Source organism: Lepidochelys kempii, chromosome 1, assembly GCF_965140285.1.
Source record: "Lepidochelys kempii isolate rLepKem1 chromosome 1, rLepKem1.hap1, whole genome shotgun sequence".
Lineage (NCBI taxonomy): Eukaryota > Metazoa > Chordata > Testudines > Cheloniidae > Lepidochelys > Lepidochelys kempii.
Genome location: NC_136380.1, coordinates 327528119 through 327546861, shown reverse-complemented (window position 1 = coordinate 327546861; position 18743 = coordinate 327528119). Strand labels below are relative to the sequence as shown.

The 18743-nt window shown below is 40.1% G+C and overlaps 1 protein-coding gene across 5 annotated transcripts in view; it reads left to right on the top strand.

The window, feature by feature from the left end:
• LHFPL3 (LHFPL tetraspan subfamily member 3) overlaps nucleotides 1-18743 on the top strand; it is a 399847-nt gene that overhangs the window by 83481 nt on the left and 297623 nt on the right. For 4 of the 5 annotated variants that reach the window (XM_073328518.1, XM_073328515.1, XM_073328517.2 and 1 more), the window contains exon 2: nucleotides 4933-5019. The exons of the other annotated variant lie outside the window; for it this stretch is intronic. In XM_073328518.1, coding sequence (XP_073184619.1) covers nucleotides 4933-5019 — 87 coding nt within the window. The remainder of the gene's footprint in view (nucleotides 1-4932; nucleotides 5020-18743) is intronic. 5 annotated transcript variants of the gene reach the window in all.

Genomic DNA, 18743 nt, shown 5'->3' with positions numbered 1-18743 from the left:
CAACAGGCTACATAAAAAGCACTAGCAAAGTCAGTACAAACTACAATTTCATATAGACAATGACTTGTTGATACCACTCTATCTACTATACACTGAAATGTAAGTAGAATATTTATATTCCAGTTGATTTATTTTATAATTATATGGTAAAATTGAGAAAGTAAGCAATTTTTCAGTGATAGTGTGCTTTGACCCTTTTCTATTTTTATGTCTGATTTTTTAAGCAAGTAGTTTTTAAGTGAGGTGAAACTTGGGGGTACACAAGGCAAATCAGACTCCCGAAAGGGTACAGTAGTCTGGAAAAAGAAAAGGAGTACTTGTGGCACCTTAGAGACTAACCAATTTATTTGAGCATAAGCTTTCGTGAGCTACAGCTCACTTCTGGTTAGTCTCTAAGGTGCCACAAGTACTCCTTTTCTTTTTGCGAACACAGACTAACACGGCTGTTACTCTGAAAGTAGTCTGGAAAGGTTGAGAGCCACTGTTGTAGAGCATTATTTATCTCTGGTCTGGAGTAGCTGAAATGTGGTCTGCTTTTTGTAACTAACTACATAAGATAAGCAGATGTAGGGAGAGGTTTCCCTTGAACTCTGGCATTTGTTAGTGTTTGATCCAACTGCCACTGAAATCCATGGGAGTCTTTACCTCAGTGGTTCTCAATCTGTGTCCCATTGGTCGCTTGTGGCCCAATGGCACACATTTGCGGCCCATGTGATATCCTCTGGGCCGTACAGGTAATGTATATATTGTGTGGATTCGGCCCACATAAAGAGCTGCATATGTGGCCAGTGGTAAATAGGTTGAAAACCACTGTTTTACCCTGAAGAAGAGCTCTATGTAGTTTGAAAGTTTGTCTCTTTCACCAACATAAGTTGGTCCAATAAAAGATATTACATCACCCACCTCAATGTCAGTTTACTGATGAGTCTTAAACAGCAGAGCTCGGTGTGGGACTGTTTTTTTAATCCTGCTTCCGTCCTGCCCTCCAATACCCACTCCCAGTCCCACATTGTTTCTTGCATTTTTATCCTGCTATCATTCGCAAAAACCTTAGATCCTGTAAATCCTGCATGAGAGACAGATTCCCCCATGCTGCTACAGAACAAAAAACAAACCAAAAATAGTTGGTTAATATATATTATATGTAAACAGAATTCAGACACAATTTTTACCACTAAAAGAATAAAACAAATCTTACTTAAACCATGTGAAAAAAATACTTTAACTCCTGTTACAATACACATCAAATCTCTTTCTATCCCTCACTTAAATTTAAGTATTAAAACCTTCATTTAAAAAAAAGAAAAACGTGCATTACATTGCTGAAATTCTATTTCTGACCAACTGATGAGAGATTTAGTGTTTTCCCGCAAATTACCACAGTCTGATATATATATATATATATATATATATTTTTTGCCTACCTAATCCCACCCACAACAAAGTACATTTTACCCGCTCCCAGTATTATGGCTCTGGGATCCCAGTCCTGCATCAGGGCTATAGTAGGCAGTATATCATAGGTTCTTTACACAGCCTCCTTCAACTCTTTGTCCATATACCTCTATAATTTCTTTTAAAACCAGTGAAATTCAATTAAACAAACTACATTAATGCAACATAATAGCTCAAATTTTGCACACACGGAAAGCTGTAAAATAAAAGTTGACAGATGTCACAGCTAGTCATCACCAGGTATTGAAGGGTGTGTGCGGTTCAGAAAAGACAAATATAGGTAAATGTGGTGGGTTAACATTGTATGTTAATGAGGAGGTAGACTGTAAAGAAATTCGAAGTGATGCAATGGATAAAATGGAGTCTATTTGCATCAGCATTACTTTGGGGAAGAAAGTTACCAGAGACTCCCTTTGGATAGTTCTTGGTGTGTGTTACAGACCCCCAGAATCTGACTTGGATATGGATAGAGACCTCTTTTAATATTTTTAATGAAATAAATACTACTGGGAATTGTGTGATTATGAGAGACTTTAACTTCCCAGATATAGATTGGAGGACAAGTGCTACTAATAATACTAGGGCCCAGAAAACAAGGAAAGAAGAAGTGGGACCACTAAAGACTGTGGGATTGAGGATGGGGTGGAGATTAAAGGTAATCTAGGCATGGCCCAACACCTAAATCAATACTTTGGCTCAGTTTTTAATAAGGGTATTGAGGATATTTGCAGGTGTGGCAGGGTGGCTAATGGAAATGAGGATATGGAAATAGAAATTACCATGTCCGAGGTGGAGATCAAACTCAAACAGTTTAAGGGGACTAAATCAGGGGGCCTGGATAATCTCCATCCAAGACTATTAAAAGAACTGGCACATGAAATTGCAAGACCAGTAGCAAGGATTTTTAATGAATCTCTAAACTCAGGGGTTGTACCCTATGACTGGAGAATTGCTAATATAGTACCTATTTTTAAGAAAGGGGAGAAAAGTGATCCAGAAAACTACAGGCCTGTTAGTTTGACTTCAATTGTATGCAAGATTTTAGAAGAAATTTTGAAAAGAGAAAGTCATTAAGGACATAAATGTAGTTGTAAATGGTAGTTGGGATAAAATACAACATGGTTTTACAAAAGGTAAATCATGCTAGAGACTAACCTGATCTCTTTCTTTGAGCAGATAACTGATTTTTTCAGACAAAGGAAATGCAGTAGATCTAATCTATGTGGATTTCAGTAAGGCATTTGATACAGTTCCAAATGGGAAGTTATTAGTTAAATTGGAGAAGATGGGGATTAATGAGAGAATTGAAAGTTGGATAAGGAACTGGTTAAAGAGGAGACTACAATGGGTCATGCTGAAAGATGAACTCTTAGGCTGGAAGGAAGTTATTAGTGGAGTTACTCAGTGATCAGTCTTAGGACCAATCTTATTTAACATTTTTATTAATGACCTTACCACAAAAAGTGATCACAGAATGATTATGAGCTGTAAATGTAATGTGGCCATGAAAAAGGCTAATGCAGTCCTGCAATGCATCAGGTGAGGTATTTCCACTAGAGATAGGAAGTGTTATTGCCATTATACAAGGCATCTGGAGTACTATGTGCAGTTCTAGTCTCCCACATTTAAGAAAGATTAATTCAAACTGGAACAGGTGCAGAGAAGGGCTACTAGGATGATCAGAGGAATGGAAAACCTACCTTATGAGATAAGATTCAAAGAGCTTGGCTTGTTTAGCCTAACCAAAGGAAGGCTGAGAGGAGGCATGATTGCTCTCTATAGAGGGCAGATTGCTCTCATCTCAGGGAGGGAGAGCTGTTGTTTAAGCACCAATGTTGACACAAGAACAAATGGATGTACATTGGCCATTAATTGTTTAATTTCAAGCCTAAATTTATCAGAAGACTGAAGTTCTGGAACAGTCTTACAAGGGGAGCAGTGGGGGCAAAAAACCTAACAGGCTTCAAGACTGTGCTTGATAAGTTTATGGAGGGGATGGTAGGAGGAAACTGCCTACATTGGCATGTAGCCTATCTGTGACTGCTATTAGCAAATATCCCCAATGGACTGTGATGGGACACTATACAGGGAGGGCTCTAAATTACTATAGAGAATTCTTTCCCAGGTGTCTGGCTGGTGGGTCTTGCCGAAATGCTCAGGGTCCAACTGACCACCATGTTTAGGATTGGGGCTGGGGTCAGCCCCGTATGCAGGTGGCACTAGGTGTGGGGGAGTCAGCCCCAGACCTGGAAGGCATGGGGAGGGTGAATCCTGCAAGGTGAGCGCAGCTCGGGCGAGCCCCAGGCCATCCTGTTTTTACTTTAAGAAATATGGATACCCGGGTGGGGTGGGGGCGGTGTCAAGATCTCTTCTCTGCTGGAGCCGGGATGAGAACCATGTCTTTCTCTAGCCTGTTCTCTTCCCACCCTCCGGTGGTGGCTTGCGTTACTGCGCCTGACCAGACAGGTTCTCCACAGCAGCTAATGCTACCTTCCCGCCCAGAGGGTCTGCGATTAATGCATGTTAAAAAATTTAATGTGTTAATTGTGCTGTGCATTAATCACACGCATTAACGGCAATTAATTGACAGCCCTAAATATTACCAATGTTCAGGAGGACCAAATTACAATTGCTATGTAAACCATAACTTTGAATTTCTTGACTTTCATACATGTAAAATCTTTCCCATGTCTAATGTGAAGTTTTTCCTTATGTTCTGGTCAAGAGTTCAGTTTCTTTCTTTGCTTATGTATTTCTTATTAATTGGAGCTTCTCCTTGCCTTATGGTTTCCCTCACTGTCATTTGGCCATGTTGGAATCTAGAATTATAAAGTTTTTCCGTCTTGTTCTTTATCTGCAAGAACAAACTTACTAATGCAAAAAACAATTTAGATGCCATCCAAAAGTTTGTATTAACATTCTATTTGCTGATGACTTCAAATCTAGAAAGGTTATATAAAGCTGAAACTACATTAGCATTTGTATGGAGTACTAACCATTTGCTAATGATTTAAGAGTTACAGTTTACTGTCCCTGAATGCTTCATCTTGTTTAATAGCTTTTAAATTAGTAGAATAAATGCTGCTAATAAAAAAAATCATTAAAATTGCATACAGTATTGGCTTATTACATGGTGGAGATTTTGCAAAAATATACTTTATGATTTAACCTAACAGTGGTATTTGGAGTTGATTTAGGATTCAAAGGATACACTTGGTTTGCACATAGTACTATCTCGGGAATATAAATAATTCTAAATAAAATGTAGCTAAATACAAACCATATTAGCTCAGAGGGATTAAGTTATATCTCATTGTTTTTCCGACCTACCAGACATGTAAAATAGGTTTCAAATTCAGAATTATTATTAATAACAATACTGGCATACCAGGGAAGATGGGGATCCAATGCCCTAGTGGAAGGAATGGCTCTTTGTGGATCCTGCTGAGTTTTACTAGATTCTCCCTTTTATCTCAGATCAGGCTTGCCAAAAGAGGAAGAGATGCCTGTCGCTAGGAGAGAATAAGTCATGGACTTTGGGGTACATTTTCCACTTTCCTGCAGGTTTGTCCTCAGAAAAGCAGCATGTAGCAACATTTTAGTTTATCTGTAATTCATGCATTTATGTTAAATTTTAAAAGTTGTTTACTTCTTTGTTTGCCTTCATAGGGGCTTCTGAAGTGCTTTTCATTATAACGAACCAGAGTCTTAGGATCTCTTGAGCTTAGGATCTCAGAAATTGAACAATTTAAAAACTTTTATTTTATTACCAACCCCTTCACCAAAAAACCCTACTTGCAATGTTTGTCAGCTGATTAGCAATTATACACATTATATAATGTTAAACACCTATCTAATTATATCACTATTTATTACGCAAAATCTTTTCTAAGATAGGACTTGTAATCCTCTGAGGATATAGCAAGGAAAGTGTGAGGAATCAAACTGCTGTTTCACACAATTATTATGTGTTATTCTATTCCCCTACATCTTCCCCCACCCCTTCCTCCATCATTTGCTAACCAAGCAGCTGGACAAGTGATCTGAAGCTTCTAGAACTTTCCTTATCACAATTTACTCTTGACGTTCCACTTTACATCTCAGATGAGTACCGTAGGGTCAAATCACCCCTCAGATATTATTTAAACTTTCCAGCTACCTTTGAAAAGTCACATACAAAGAAGGTGTTGCTGAAATGTTATCTCTTGGCATTGTGATTTTAAACTGCCAAATATAAAAAGAAAAATAATTTTGTGCATTTTTCATATTACTAGACAATAGTCTATTGTATTGTATTTGATTTGCATTCTTGCTGTGGAAACATTGAAAATTAATTATACAACAATACTGGTGCACAAAGAAGAAAGCACAAGGTTAATGATAACCTTTCATTATATTGTTCAAGAGATGCTTTTTAGGTTTGGAATGAACTTGGTTGTTCATGGGAAGTTCCTGGATTGATAGTTATTTAGATTGGATTTTTGGTATTGCAGAAATGCAGTCTTTCTCACGCTACCTTGACAATATTCTTTAACAACAGTGTGGCGCAGGGTCTGAAACCCGCATTGAAATCCACTAGTTCAGTGATAACTAACTTGGACTATGACATTCTGACACCATGCACTACACAGTATTGGTGTACTTCCTATTGTCCTGACACTTCTGACCTCCAGGGGATGAATCAGTGCTACGTGCATTTTAGCTTGCTCTGAAATTTGTGAAGTTCAGGCACCATTTATTAATTTCCCCCCAAACTCAAGGATCTGTGCCAAATGCTTCTATGAATTTATATGATCATGGGTTATTTTATTCCTCTGTCCTTCTGTAATCTTGCTGGCATTGCAATGGAGGCTGTTTTCTGCCTAGTTATTTTTCAGGGCTGGTGGTTAAATTCCATCTGGTCTCAGTATTATCATTTATAGAAGATGCACAGAGTGAGGTGTTAGGGGGACAGAGTTAAAGTGGTTCCAGACATGTGACTTTCCATGATTTTGAATATTGGGCTTTTATTTTAAATTTAATGTTAGCTTAGATTTTCCTGGCAGTCTAATAATTGAATATTTAAAGCTATGGTGTTCCATTACATGTTCTCCCTTTAACTTCCTGATGCTTTCTCTGTCTTAATTTTAAATTACTGGTGTCTTTTTCTAGGAATGTTCTATAAATTTTGCTGCTACATGTTACAATCCCCCCCTCCCATGTATGACTGTTTATGATAGACATTTTTATGGCATTGTAAATGTCCATTCATGCTCTTGCAGACTACAGTAGAGGCTATTTTTAAAATTTTTATTTCTATGTAACCAGAGAACTCTTTAACTCTCAGCATCTGCTAAGATTTAAAGTCTAACATTTTCAGTGTATGTTGGTTTATCAGTGTTAGCCGACGGCCAAGGATGTTTGGTGAGGTGCCAGCTATGCCCGTTTATACCATCCGTGACTTTAACCGCTAGGACGCACTGTCCCTTCGCAGCGGGCAGCCCGGGCTAGGCTGACGGATGCCCCAAGGTCCTAACCACCCGTGACTTTAACTGCTAGAGCTCAGAGCTCCTTCGCAGCGGGCAGCCAGGATTGACTGACAGGTGCCCCAAGAGTTTGCCCCGTGGAGGCGGCACAACTCAACGCTAGGCTCTTAGTACTCTCACCTAATGGCCAGGCTTTAGAGCCAAAACGGCTGAGGTTCTTTAATTGTGTTGGCTGCTTTACAGTAAACCAGAGAAAACAAGTCAGGCTTATGCATAAATGGTTACCAAAATTTATTAAGCTAGATTCTAATCATGTGGTAACAAAATTGCTAGTGCCTACTTATTTAAATGTAGAGATGTTACACACACAAACAAGTTACAAAACTGAAGCCACAATCCCAAAGAAAGAAAACAAAGTATAGAGCTCTATTTCAAAATATGTGTACACTAAAGATAGGAGATCAGGTGTGGGTGCTTCTTACCCTCCTTGCATCTCTCGATTCCAGCGGTGCCAAGCCAGGATCGGTCACTCAATTCCGCGGAAAGACGAATAAGGGACAAGGCGTAGGGACCCTCTTAGCTGCAGAAGCCTTGGGAGGCTGTCACTTATCTGACCAGCAGATAGATAGTGAAAAGCACTCAAAAATCATGGTGCTGTAGGTCCCCTACTTATACCTCTGTACTCCTTTATTCTCTTTCTCCTTTCTTATGCCAAATTGAGGCTGGTCTGTCGGGGTGACACCAGCTTTTGCAAGAGTAGTTTACACTTGCAAGGGAGAGAAACAATAAGTTTCGACTACTGGACATTTCTTTTATCAGGGTAAATATTTTCCCACCTAGGATGTTGGTGTGTGTGCATCACGCTATTTAGTAGGGGCTAAGAGCCATGTCTGTCACAGGGCCTCTGCCTGCTGTGAGCTTAATCCTTGTATCTGCTCCCAGAGGCACATTATAGCAGCACACCTGTGCTTTTACAGCTTCAAAGGCTGTGCTGGAATATATGTTAAGTGCCCTGTTCCTGCTTCCTCCTGTGTTTCCAGCAATGCTGGTCGGGGGGGGGGGGGGCTGGCTACAATCAGTTTGCCAGTTACAAATATTCCAGCTAAAACATTCTAACCAGCTATGTTAGAATATCGCACCCAAACCATGCTTCTATCTCCAGCCCTTCTCTAATATACTCCAACCTCCCTAAATGCTTGTAAGGAAAAAATGGCCTTTGAAGCATCCCCAGAAGAATAATGAATCTGAACTCTAGCAGAACTAGGGGGAGAGCCTATTCCAGAGAATGCTTCTGCCAGCAGTTCCCTCTTTTTTATATCAAGAAAGCTCCCACACCACAGCTACTTGTATCTGGGGAAAAATGGTGATTAGGGTGCTAACTTGGGAAACCTGGGTTCAATTCCCTGCTCTGCCACACATTTCCTATATGACCCTGGACAAGTCACTCAGGCTCTTGCTACCTCTGAGTTCCCCATCTGTAAATGGGTATAATAGTACTTCCCTACTCACAGAGATATTGTGAGGCTAAATACATTAAACATTGTGAGGTGCTACAGTAATGGGGTAGATAGGCAGGTAGGTACATAGGTAGATAGATCTGCAAACTTTTTTGTGAACAAAAATCCCGTTGTACAGCTGTGGAAAGCAAACAAAAGGGGTAACAAAGACCATCAACAGAATTCATCATTTGACTTGAAACACTTCGGGAATACTTTTTTGCAGTATTCTCCTAGCTTTGGTAGGGACATATATATGGTCCAAGGTATAAAGCAGCAATCAACAGGTTAATAAAAAATACCATGGCCAAGTTCTTTACTCATTTGCCATGGTAGAGTAAGACATAACTCTGAGACATTCCCCCATTTGCACTTCATATTCGTAGTAGGTCAGTATTCTTATTTTGGTTTAACATGCACATTTATTTTTGTGCTGTTTCTTTTAGTGGCGCATACAAAGATTCTGTAGGATGGTAACCATAGTAACAGCAGAACAAGGGAGATCAGCTTTCACCCCCAAAATGCATATCACAGGGTTTATGTTTGCTTGTTCTTGGATCTGATGGTTCTTGAATATTAGGAAGGGGTAAGGTGAGCTTGTTTATTTCACAATGATTAAAAGAGAAATGCAAAGATTGGAATCACAGTACAAGAGAAATGTTTGTAATAGGGAATATTCTAACATGTCTAGGAGAAGCCAGGTATAGACAGGTATAAAGCAAATAGAAAATTATATTATGATTTCCTATTTAAAAAGAGTAACAATGAGAGAATTTTCTAGCCTGAGGTTTTCTCATTGGCATTAGACATTTTGTCAGGTTAATGAATGCCATCAAATGATTTCAAGGGTCTATTGAAAGAGATACAGGCACTGGAACCCTAAACCAAATAAGCACATAACAAATAAGACTGCACACTTGTACCATAATAAATGCCATAGTGACAAGCACTAATGTACTGTGCAGGGAACATGGCATTTTCAAATAGGGCATCTAATCTTGGGTGCCCAACTTTAGACATCTAAATAGCAAGCAGCCACAGTTCTTTTTGGCTTCACTGGGAAGTTTGTGTGCTCAGCACCTCAGAAAATCAGGACTAAAATTGTGTCCCAAAATAGAGGCAGCCTGCTTTTTTCACATTTAAAATGGAATTGTTGTTTGTTGTTGTTTATTTACTATTTACCAGATATAAAGTAATCTGGCTAGCTAAAAATGATTCCAGTTTTTTCTTGGACCTGCATGAGATAATATTTATAGCAAAAAAGACTTTTGGACATTGGAAAAGTCTGGATGGTGATTTGGCTTTAACGATTCTTCCAGCAAATTGACCTATTCTGTGGTTGTAATGATACCAACATTCCTCTTGTGAGCCTCATCAGTGCAGTTACACTTGCTACAGGTCATAATTTGACACGAAATATATTGTATTCCTGCAGAAATTGTAACAACTAGGCTTGGTGTTTTTTTCCTCTTTCCCCCTACATAAGGAGATCTGTTCCTTTCTGTGGACTAGTTGTAATGATGCTGCCTCTGGCGGGACACAACTGAGAGTATCAATTCAGGACAAATTGCTTAGAGCAGGGCAGTCACAGCCCAAAGCTGGGTGTCCTTTATTACTAAGGCACACCAAACCGGCCAAACAGAGAAGACTTCGGTTTTACCCCACTGGCTAACGAGAAGTCATACAAGCAATTCCCTCAGATAATCCAGTTCCCTTGTGTCATCATCAGCACCGCTCCTTATGGGGGTGACTGGTTATGAAAACCAATACCCCAGTAAAAGAAAAAAGGTTCTCCCGATCCCAAAGGACCAAGCCCCAGACCCAGGTCAATATACCAGCCAGATCTTACCCACAAATCACGCTGTTGCCAATCCTTTAGAATCTAAAATCTAAAGGTTTATTTATAAAAAGAAAGAAATATAGATGAGAGTTAAAATTGGTTAAATGAAATCAATTATGTATAGTAATGGCAATGTTCTTGGTTCAGGCTTGTAGCAGTGATGGAATAAACTGCAGGTTCAAATCAAGTCTCTGGAGTACATCCACAGCTGAGGATGGGTCATTCAGTCCTTTGTTTAGAGCTTCAGTGTAGCAAAGTTCCTCCAGACATAAGAAGCAGGATAGAAGACAAAATGGAGGGGTTTTCTATATTCTTTCTATATTCAGAGTCTTCTATATTCTTTCTCTTGTGAGAAAGGGTGAAAGGGTGAAAACCCTTTTGTTCTCCTGTGCAAAATCATGGCAACAAGATATCAGTGTTTTTGGATAGGGCACTTAATCTGCAAATTCCTTTCTCAAGAAGCTGACCAAATGCTTCACTAATGCTACTTAGAATTAAACACATTAAGATACAAATACATAGCCAATATTCATAACTTCAGCTACAAAAATAATACACACATACACATAGCATAATCATAACCAGCAAATCATAATCTTTTTATAGACACCTCACACAACAACCTTTGTACAATATTTGCTGCAGATATATAACAGTGGTTGCAACAATGGTCTATACAGTCACAGTTTATGTCAATAACGTCACACTAGTCTCCCAAAGAAAACAGTGGAAGCTTCAGTGCTAGATTCATTTAAAATTAGACTGTGGGAAATAGCTGAGCAGGGACTGATCCTGAATTAGCCAGAGGGATGGAAGGAATGACAACAGCCTTTTCCATTGCTAATTTCCATGCCTGTGCCATCTTGATGACATTCAGATGAATCACTACATTTACAGTTGAATAAAAACTGAAGCCTTCGATGTACAGTATGTGGAACATGCTATAGTACACTAGGGGCATATATAAGAAAATAAAATATTCTCATGTTGTTTGAATGAGGTAACATTGGAAAACATAATCCCAATTATACATATAAAATGGTGGGGTCTAAATTAGCTGTTACCACTCAAGAAAGTGATCCTTGAGTTGTTGTGGATAGTTCTCTGAAAACATCCACTCAGTGTGCAGCGGCAGTCAAAAAAGCGAACAATGTTGGGAATCATTAGGAAAGGGATAGATAATAAGACAGAAAATACAATATTTCCTCTATATAAATACATGGTACGTCCACATCTTGAATATTGAAGGCAGATGTGGTCGCCTCATCTCACATGGGTCTGCAGGGGGCTTTAATGGGGGGAGAGGGAGGGCGCTGGGCATACGGGTCTGTGTGTAGGAGTGTCTCTGGGCAGGGGACTGCTGGGTATAGGGAGTTGGGGGGGGATGCTGGGCAGGGGGTTGGTGTGGTGTGGGTCTGCTCCGGAGGGGAAGGGGCAGGCTGGCAGCTTAGGGCTGGGTGGGCCAGTGTGTGTTTGGCGCAATGGTTCTCAACCTGTGGCCCACAGTGGTAAATAGGTTGAGAGCCACTGCTCTGTATAAATTCAAGGTGCCCCCACGCCTTGAATACTGCATGCAGATCTGGTCACCCCATCTCAAAAAATATATATTGGAATTGGAAAAGGTACAGAAAAGGGCAACAAAAATTATTAGTGGTATGGAACAGCTTCAGTATGAGGAGAGATTAATAAGTCTGGGACTTTTCAGCTTGGAAAACAGATGACTAAAAGGGGTTATGATAGAGGTCTATAAAATCATGACTAGTGTGGAGAAAGTAAATAAGGAATTGTTATTTACTCCTTCTCATAACACAAGAACTAGGGGTCACCAAATGAAATTAATAAGCAGCAAGTTTAAAACAAACAAAAGTGTTTCTTCACACAACACACAGTCAACCTGTGGAACTGTTTGTCAGCAGATGTTGTAAGGCCAAGACTATAATAGGGTTAAAAAAAAGAACTAGATAAGTTCATGGAGGATAGGTCCATCAATGGCTATTAGCCAGGATGGGCAAGGATGGTGACCCTAGCCTGTTTGCCAGAAGCTGGGAATGGGCAACAGGGGATGGATGGATGGATCATTTGATGATTTTCTGTTCTGTTTATTCCCTCTGAAGCACCTGGCATTGACCACTGTTGGAAGACAGGATACTGGGCTGGATGGACCTTTGGTCTGCCTCAGTATGGCCGTTCTTATATAACAACAACATGGTGGTATGTAAAATACAAAAGCAGGCCCTTTCTCTGAGATTATTTTGTAATATAGGATTGCCAGCCCCAAGGATTCAAAAATTATGAGTCGGGCCCAAACAGTCATGAGACTTGCTTTAGAATAATGAGACTGGCTTTAAAATAGTAAATTTTAAATAGTTAAATTAAAAATAATAAAATTACCTTCTGGTTTTTGAGCCTTAATATTCAAGTTTTTGAGCTTTTTGCCATAACTATAAAGGCCAGAAACTTAATTAAAAAAAATGATATTTAAGTTTCTCATTTAATCATATGACTCCAGGAGATAGAGCTTTAAGAAAAACACCAATTACGGTGAGACTTGCGGTAAAATCAAAAATGGGTAACATTGCTTTTATAATAACTTAATCTTTAATAGCCTTCTTGACTATACATTTGCATTTTTATAGGAACCTTCTCCCAGCATAGCTTTCGGGAGACTGGCTTTTTAGATCTAGCACCATCACGCAACTGGAGGCCTGAAGTGGCTATATTCTAACTGGCTGCTGTTTGGTGCCTCTCTTTCTATTTCTTCCCACTGGCGAGTTTTTGTTCTTAACTCCTGTTATGCTTTTGCTTATTTGTCGTCAAGCCCTCTCCCAGGCTCCAGCATACATACAGGTAGGGATGCACCCACCTCCAGTACATACAGAGTTGTGATCAGATCTATATGGGGAGGCTACATCTAAGGCATACCTCCCTCTGGAGTGTAAACCCCAAATTATACCATCTTGTGCTGCACAGAGATCTATACAGCTTAAGGTCATGAAATTCACCCCCTCCCTCAATGTGGAGGAGTATATGCAACAGCCTTTTGCCCTGAGTTATGATTGCCACACATTGGTTTTAGACAAAGCACAAATAAGTTTATTAACTACAAAAGATAGATTTTAAGTGATTATCAGGGATAGCAACCAGATCAAAGCAGATTACCTAGCAAATAAACAAAACACACAAACTAATCTTAATATACTAAAGAGATTGGATATGAGTAGCAAATTCTCACCCTGAATGATGATTCAAAAAGGCTGTAGAGATTCTTAGAGGGCCAGCTGTGCTTTCAGCTTAAAAACTCCAGGTGTTCCTACCACAGTCTAAAAATCCCTTTAGCCTGGTCCAGCACTTCCCCCCAGTTCGTCTTTGTTCCTCAAGTGTTTCCAGGAGTCTCTTTGGGTGGGGAGTCAGTGAAGAACCACAATGATGTCACTTTCCTGCTTTAAATAGCTTTTGCATAGGGCGGGAACCCTTTGTCTCAAAGCACTGGTATTCCAAGATGGAGTCCAGTACCAGGTGACCTGGTTACATGTCCCTGTAGTGCCACAGCAGACATGTGGAGGCTGTTTCTAGCATCCTCAGGAAGACCCCCTGGTGGGAGATAAACTTCTTCTAAGGCCTATTGTTTTCTCCTAATGGCTCATCAACCTGAATGGGCCCTTGCCAGCCAGCCATCAAGACTGACGGTTTTTTGCCTAGTGGGCGTTCCTGAGGTGTAAACACATTTGTACTACAAATATATTCCTAACTTCAGATACAAAATATTCCTAACTTCACATACAAAAATGATACATGCATACAAATAGGATACTCATATTCAGTAAACCATAACCTTTCCAATGATATGTCACATGACCTATCTTTCATAGAATACATCAGAATTATGCCATAATCATATCATATATCATCATAATATCATTGTGAAGAATATGGGGTGCAGTGTCACAAGTACATTCTTATGACGACTTACACTTACATGCGTATTGTATCTTGTAGACGGAAATATTTGTTTCCACTAGTTCAAAATAGTTTTTTAAAGCAGTCACAGATGGGTATATGTTTACAACAGTGGTGTTAAGGAGCACATTTGGAGCAAATAATGTATAAAGACGGTCAAAGGTCAAGCTGTATCTTTCTCTGCCACCCCCCATCCCTGCCATCGCCTTCCATATGGACAAGACAGGCCTATACAAACAGTGACTCAGTGTTTGGTTCTTTGGGGTGAAAGGGGTGACATTATGAGGAATTCACAAACTCCCATGGGCAACAGAGCACCACTTTGGGCTGGCACTTCCTGCATCAGCTAGAAAGAATGTTGGGAAGGGACAGAAGAAAGGTAAGTGGAAAGGCTCCACTGGCCAAAACTCCCAGATAGAGGACATTCAACAAGCAGCATCCCAGTGGCTGTGTGACAGCTCTATATGATGGATCCTATCTTTGTCTTGAGCTCCTGCATAGCTTCCCCATGCAAAGCCATGTGTTTGCTCAGGCTTTGCTCACTGCCTCAAGAATTTGACCTAAAGGCATTGAGAGAGTGCTCTTTTATCCAGAGTTAGGACCACAGGAGAGGGAGACTGTCATAGCTTACACCAAAATAGTAAAACAATAATAATTAATAATGGAATGGTTGTTTATTATTTAATGAAAAGATTTCAGTGACAGCAGAAGTCTGAGCTATTTGGTTTGGGAGAAAAATTAAATCTCTTTAGGGAACATGCAACATACAGTGCAAGGTAGAATTGCTAAATGTATATTTAAGGGAGAAAAGCAAGAGGGGATGAATGAATGATTTAATAGAAGAAAGAAATCATGCTTTAAAAGATTCATGAATAAATGCAGTTACTGTCACAATTAGTAAACTATGTCAATGTGAAAAAAGTTCTTCTTGCCAATTAAATGTATTGAAAGTGAAATCTGTAAAAGGACCTGTCTCTTGTACAAAATGCAAAGATGATTAATTGGTATTTTTAACAGAATTAAAGGATTTACTTTTTTCACTGGAAGAGTTTGCTTCCCAGCCTCCTCCTTTTACTTTTATAATGCTCTTAAAGAGCGTGAAAATATTCTTTCATCAAGAAAGGGTATATTTCCCTCCCTTTGCATAGCTCAGAAATATCAGAAATGTTTTAAGTTCAGACTTTCCAAAAATATTCACCTTAAGGCTGAGACCAAACATAGAAAGTTTAGCTTGAAAAAGATGTTTTCCCCATGAATGTTAAAAACAATGAAAAGGGTTGTATGAAGATTAATGGGTAGATGCCATACACTGTTATGCTGACTGCCAGCTAGTTTCCAAGGAAACTCATAGAATGCAGATTCTATGAGTTACTTTTTTAGGGGAAGAGGAATGTCAGTTAAACTAGTCTGGGAAGTGAATCCTGTAAATATTGGAGAGGAAGTAAAGCCCAAGGCTCTTTTGGTGAGAGGGCTTCATTTATAGGTTTGGGTGCCCCTCCTAATAAGAGATTAATAGGTTGGGCTACAGATTTGACTGGTGGGTCACCAACGGGTAGATTCTCCAATTTTAAAAGCCAGATTTGGGGATTGAGGACCCTAGTTAAAGAATGTAGGTTATTGTTTATGATACCACAGAAAAGGAGGACTTGTGGCAACTTAGAGACTAACCAATTTATTTGAGCATAAGCTTTCATGAGCTACAGCTCACTTCATCGGATCCAACAGAACTTTGGCTAACTGCTCCTATACGTATCCCTGTAAGTACCCATGGGATTCCGGTGGGTTTGCACTTAGGGTGGCTAGCCCATGCTGCCACTGCTACTCCCCATGCTACTGCAGCTGTATTACTATTTTTAGCATGCTCGCTCAGATAGGAGCTAGTGCATACACAAGCTGGGAATCAGACCTGTAGGTCCTAGCGTATACATAGCCTGCATGGTGGGTCTCTCAATAATTTATTTTTTGTTCTGGCTGTGTTCAGTTCCCTCTTACTATCCATCTATATTTGGACATAGTCCATTATCAGTATTAGCCTTTGTAAAAAATAATGTTATCTCTTCTGTTTTCTCCTCCTGTGTACAAACTTTTATTTAAAGCAGAAATAATAAGAAACCACAGAGGGTTGGAAAGTCTGTGTCCACATTCAGAGCACTCTCCTAAATACTCTTCTCCAGATCCCCAACTGGTGTAAATCAGCATAGCTCCACTGAAGTCAATGGAGCTCAGCCAATTTATATCAGCTGAGGTTCTGGCCCCTTATCTGAAGTTGAGTCTGCATAGATTATCTTTATCCCCTGATAAACTGCAACACATAAAATGACCAGGGTTAAATTCCTGGCAGTAAAACCTAAATTTACACCCTGCATGACCCCATTGATTTTGGCACTGCGTGAAAGTCAGGGAAGAAGTTGGACCAGCACTTGCAGCACAGTGAAGACACCAGGATAAGTCAACCTAAACGATGTTGACTCCAGCTACGTTATTCACATATATGAATAACATAGCTGGAGTAGCGTAATTTAGGTCGACTTACCACAGTAGTGAAGACATGCCCTCAGTGTAACTCACAAATTGCAGGACCAGCCCTGGATTTCAGATTTTTGAGGGGACAACAGAACAATGGGGTGAACAGTCAGTTGGTTCATTGAGACCATGTGCTCCAAATCAATTGTGTTTATCTCTTAGTATGGGGGTCGCTATTGCCAGGTGCAGCTGGAAGCCTGCAGCCAGTTTGCACTTGTATTGGTTACATTTAGTTCTTACTGTAGGTACACATTAAGGATGAGACAAAACACATAATGAGTCACTGTATCGTTCTCTAGCTACATATACTTTATTATAGTAACATTAACATGAAAACTCCTTGCTTTTGTAGGCTTTTAAATCTCACACTTCATGTTACTTTTATAGACTTGGTGTTTGTGTTTTGGTTTGTTTGGGTTTTTGGGATTTTCTAGTAGTGGTGTAATTTGTACTGACATTGTTTCACTTGGTTTTGACATTGTATTATTGTCTCCACAGATTTGCAACAACAGCTGCATGAGATTGTAAGATCACACTAAGTGGCATTCAAGTAAATAGGGAGTTATAGTTGGTAGAGACACATGAAATGTAACCAACGTGCACAGTATGTAGCTAATTTCCATGCCTAAATATATCAGCTATTTTCCAACCCTCCATTTTTAAACCTAAATCTATTTTGTTTCTTCAAAATACCTAACAGGGTTAGTCCACATAACTCCCTGGAAAATTTTACTTTAATGTCTTGTTTTGTGTCCAGTGCTTGGCGCACACAAATCAGTAGAGCCCTGCAAATCCGCGGATACCCGCTTTATATCCATGGACCATTTTCGCAGATGGTGGATTAGATGCAGATATAAAGTCTGTATCTACGCAGGGCTCTAAATATAGGTTCTGGAAGGCAGGGAGGCAGCTGGCTGCAGCTCATAACCTATGAGGCTGCTTCCTCACCTTCCAGAGCCTGTTTCTTCCTCCCCCCATATACAGAGAAAGGGAAGGTGATAGATCAAGACAGGCAGCAAAATCCGCCATGCTTCTATTGCTGCAGTTTAAGCAGCCAAGCAATTCAGGAAACCTCTCCCGACTTCCTTGCTGTATCAGATCAGTTGAAGAGGGAGGCACCTACTTTTGCAAAGTCAGGAAGCCAAACTGACTGACTTTGCAGAAGCAGCTGCCTCCCTCTCCAACTGACTTGATACAGCACAAATGAATCACTGGCTGGACAACTGGAGAGCACCTTCACCCCTCTCCTGTGCTCCTAACCCCTGCACCCCCGTCCTGCGCCCATGTGGGGAAACCGACCTGGAGTCATGGAGCTCCTGTCTGCTCCTCGCTCCCCACCAGAGTCCCCCTAGGAAGATGACCTGCCAAGCTGAGAGGTGCCCCGGTAAAAATTAAGCACTGTGGCCCTGCAATAGTATTCCCCTTGCATGCTGCCACAAGGAGAACAGTGGCTGGTGCAAAGAAACTGGAATTGCTGAGCTCTAAGTGTGATGACTTATAAATCACAAGCTAAATAGGCAGCAGACTTTCTTATTTTATAGATCAATTTGTGATTTTGAGCTTTAATGACTTGAGACGTTTATTTTATTATTTTTAATGTAAAAGGCTATTTGTTCTGATGCCTGTTGTATAATAAGATTGTTTAAAATAACAATAACAATAATAATAATAATAATAGTGTGCACATTTATTAAGCCATATAGCTTTGTTATACAATACACAGCACGCACACAGACACTCCTCTTGAGAGGCACTGTGAGTTAGCATGCTGCTGCGGGTGTGGTGCGGATGTGGATACAGATAAAAGGCAGGGTGTGGATTGGGGGTCAGATACAAGCTGATTCTTGTGGATGCAGATCGGATGTGGATCCACATTTTTGTATCCACTCAGGGCTCTAAAGATGAGGAGCAGCATTCACTTTAGCTGGCTTTTTGTCTGGTATTTGCATCAGGTTGCCAGAGGACCATGCTGTGTTGAGTGGCTGCTCCCTAGCACCCCCTCTCCAG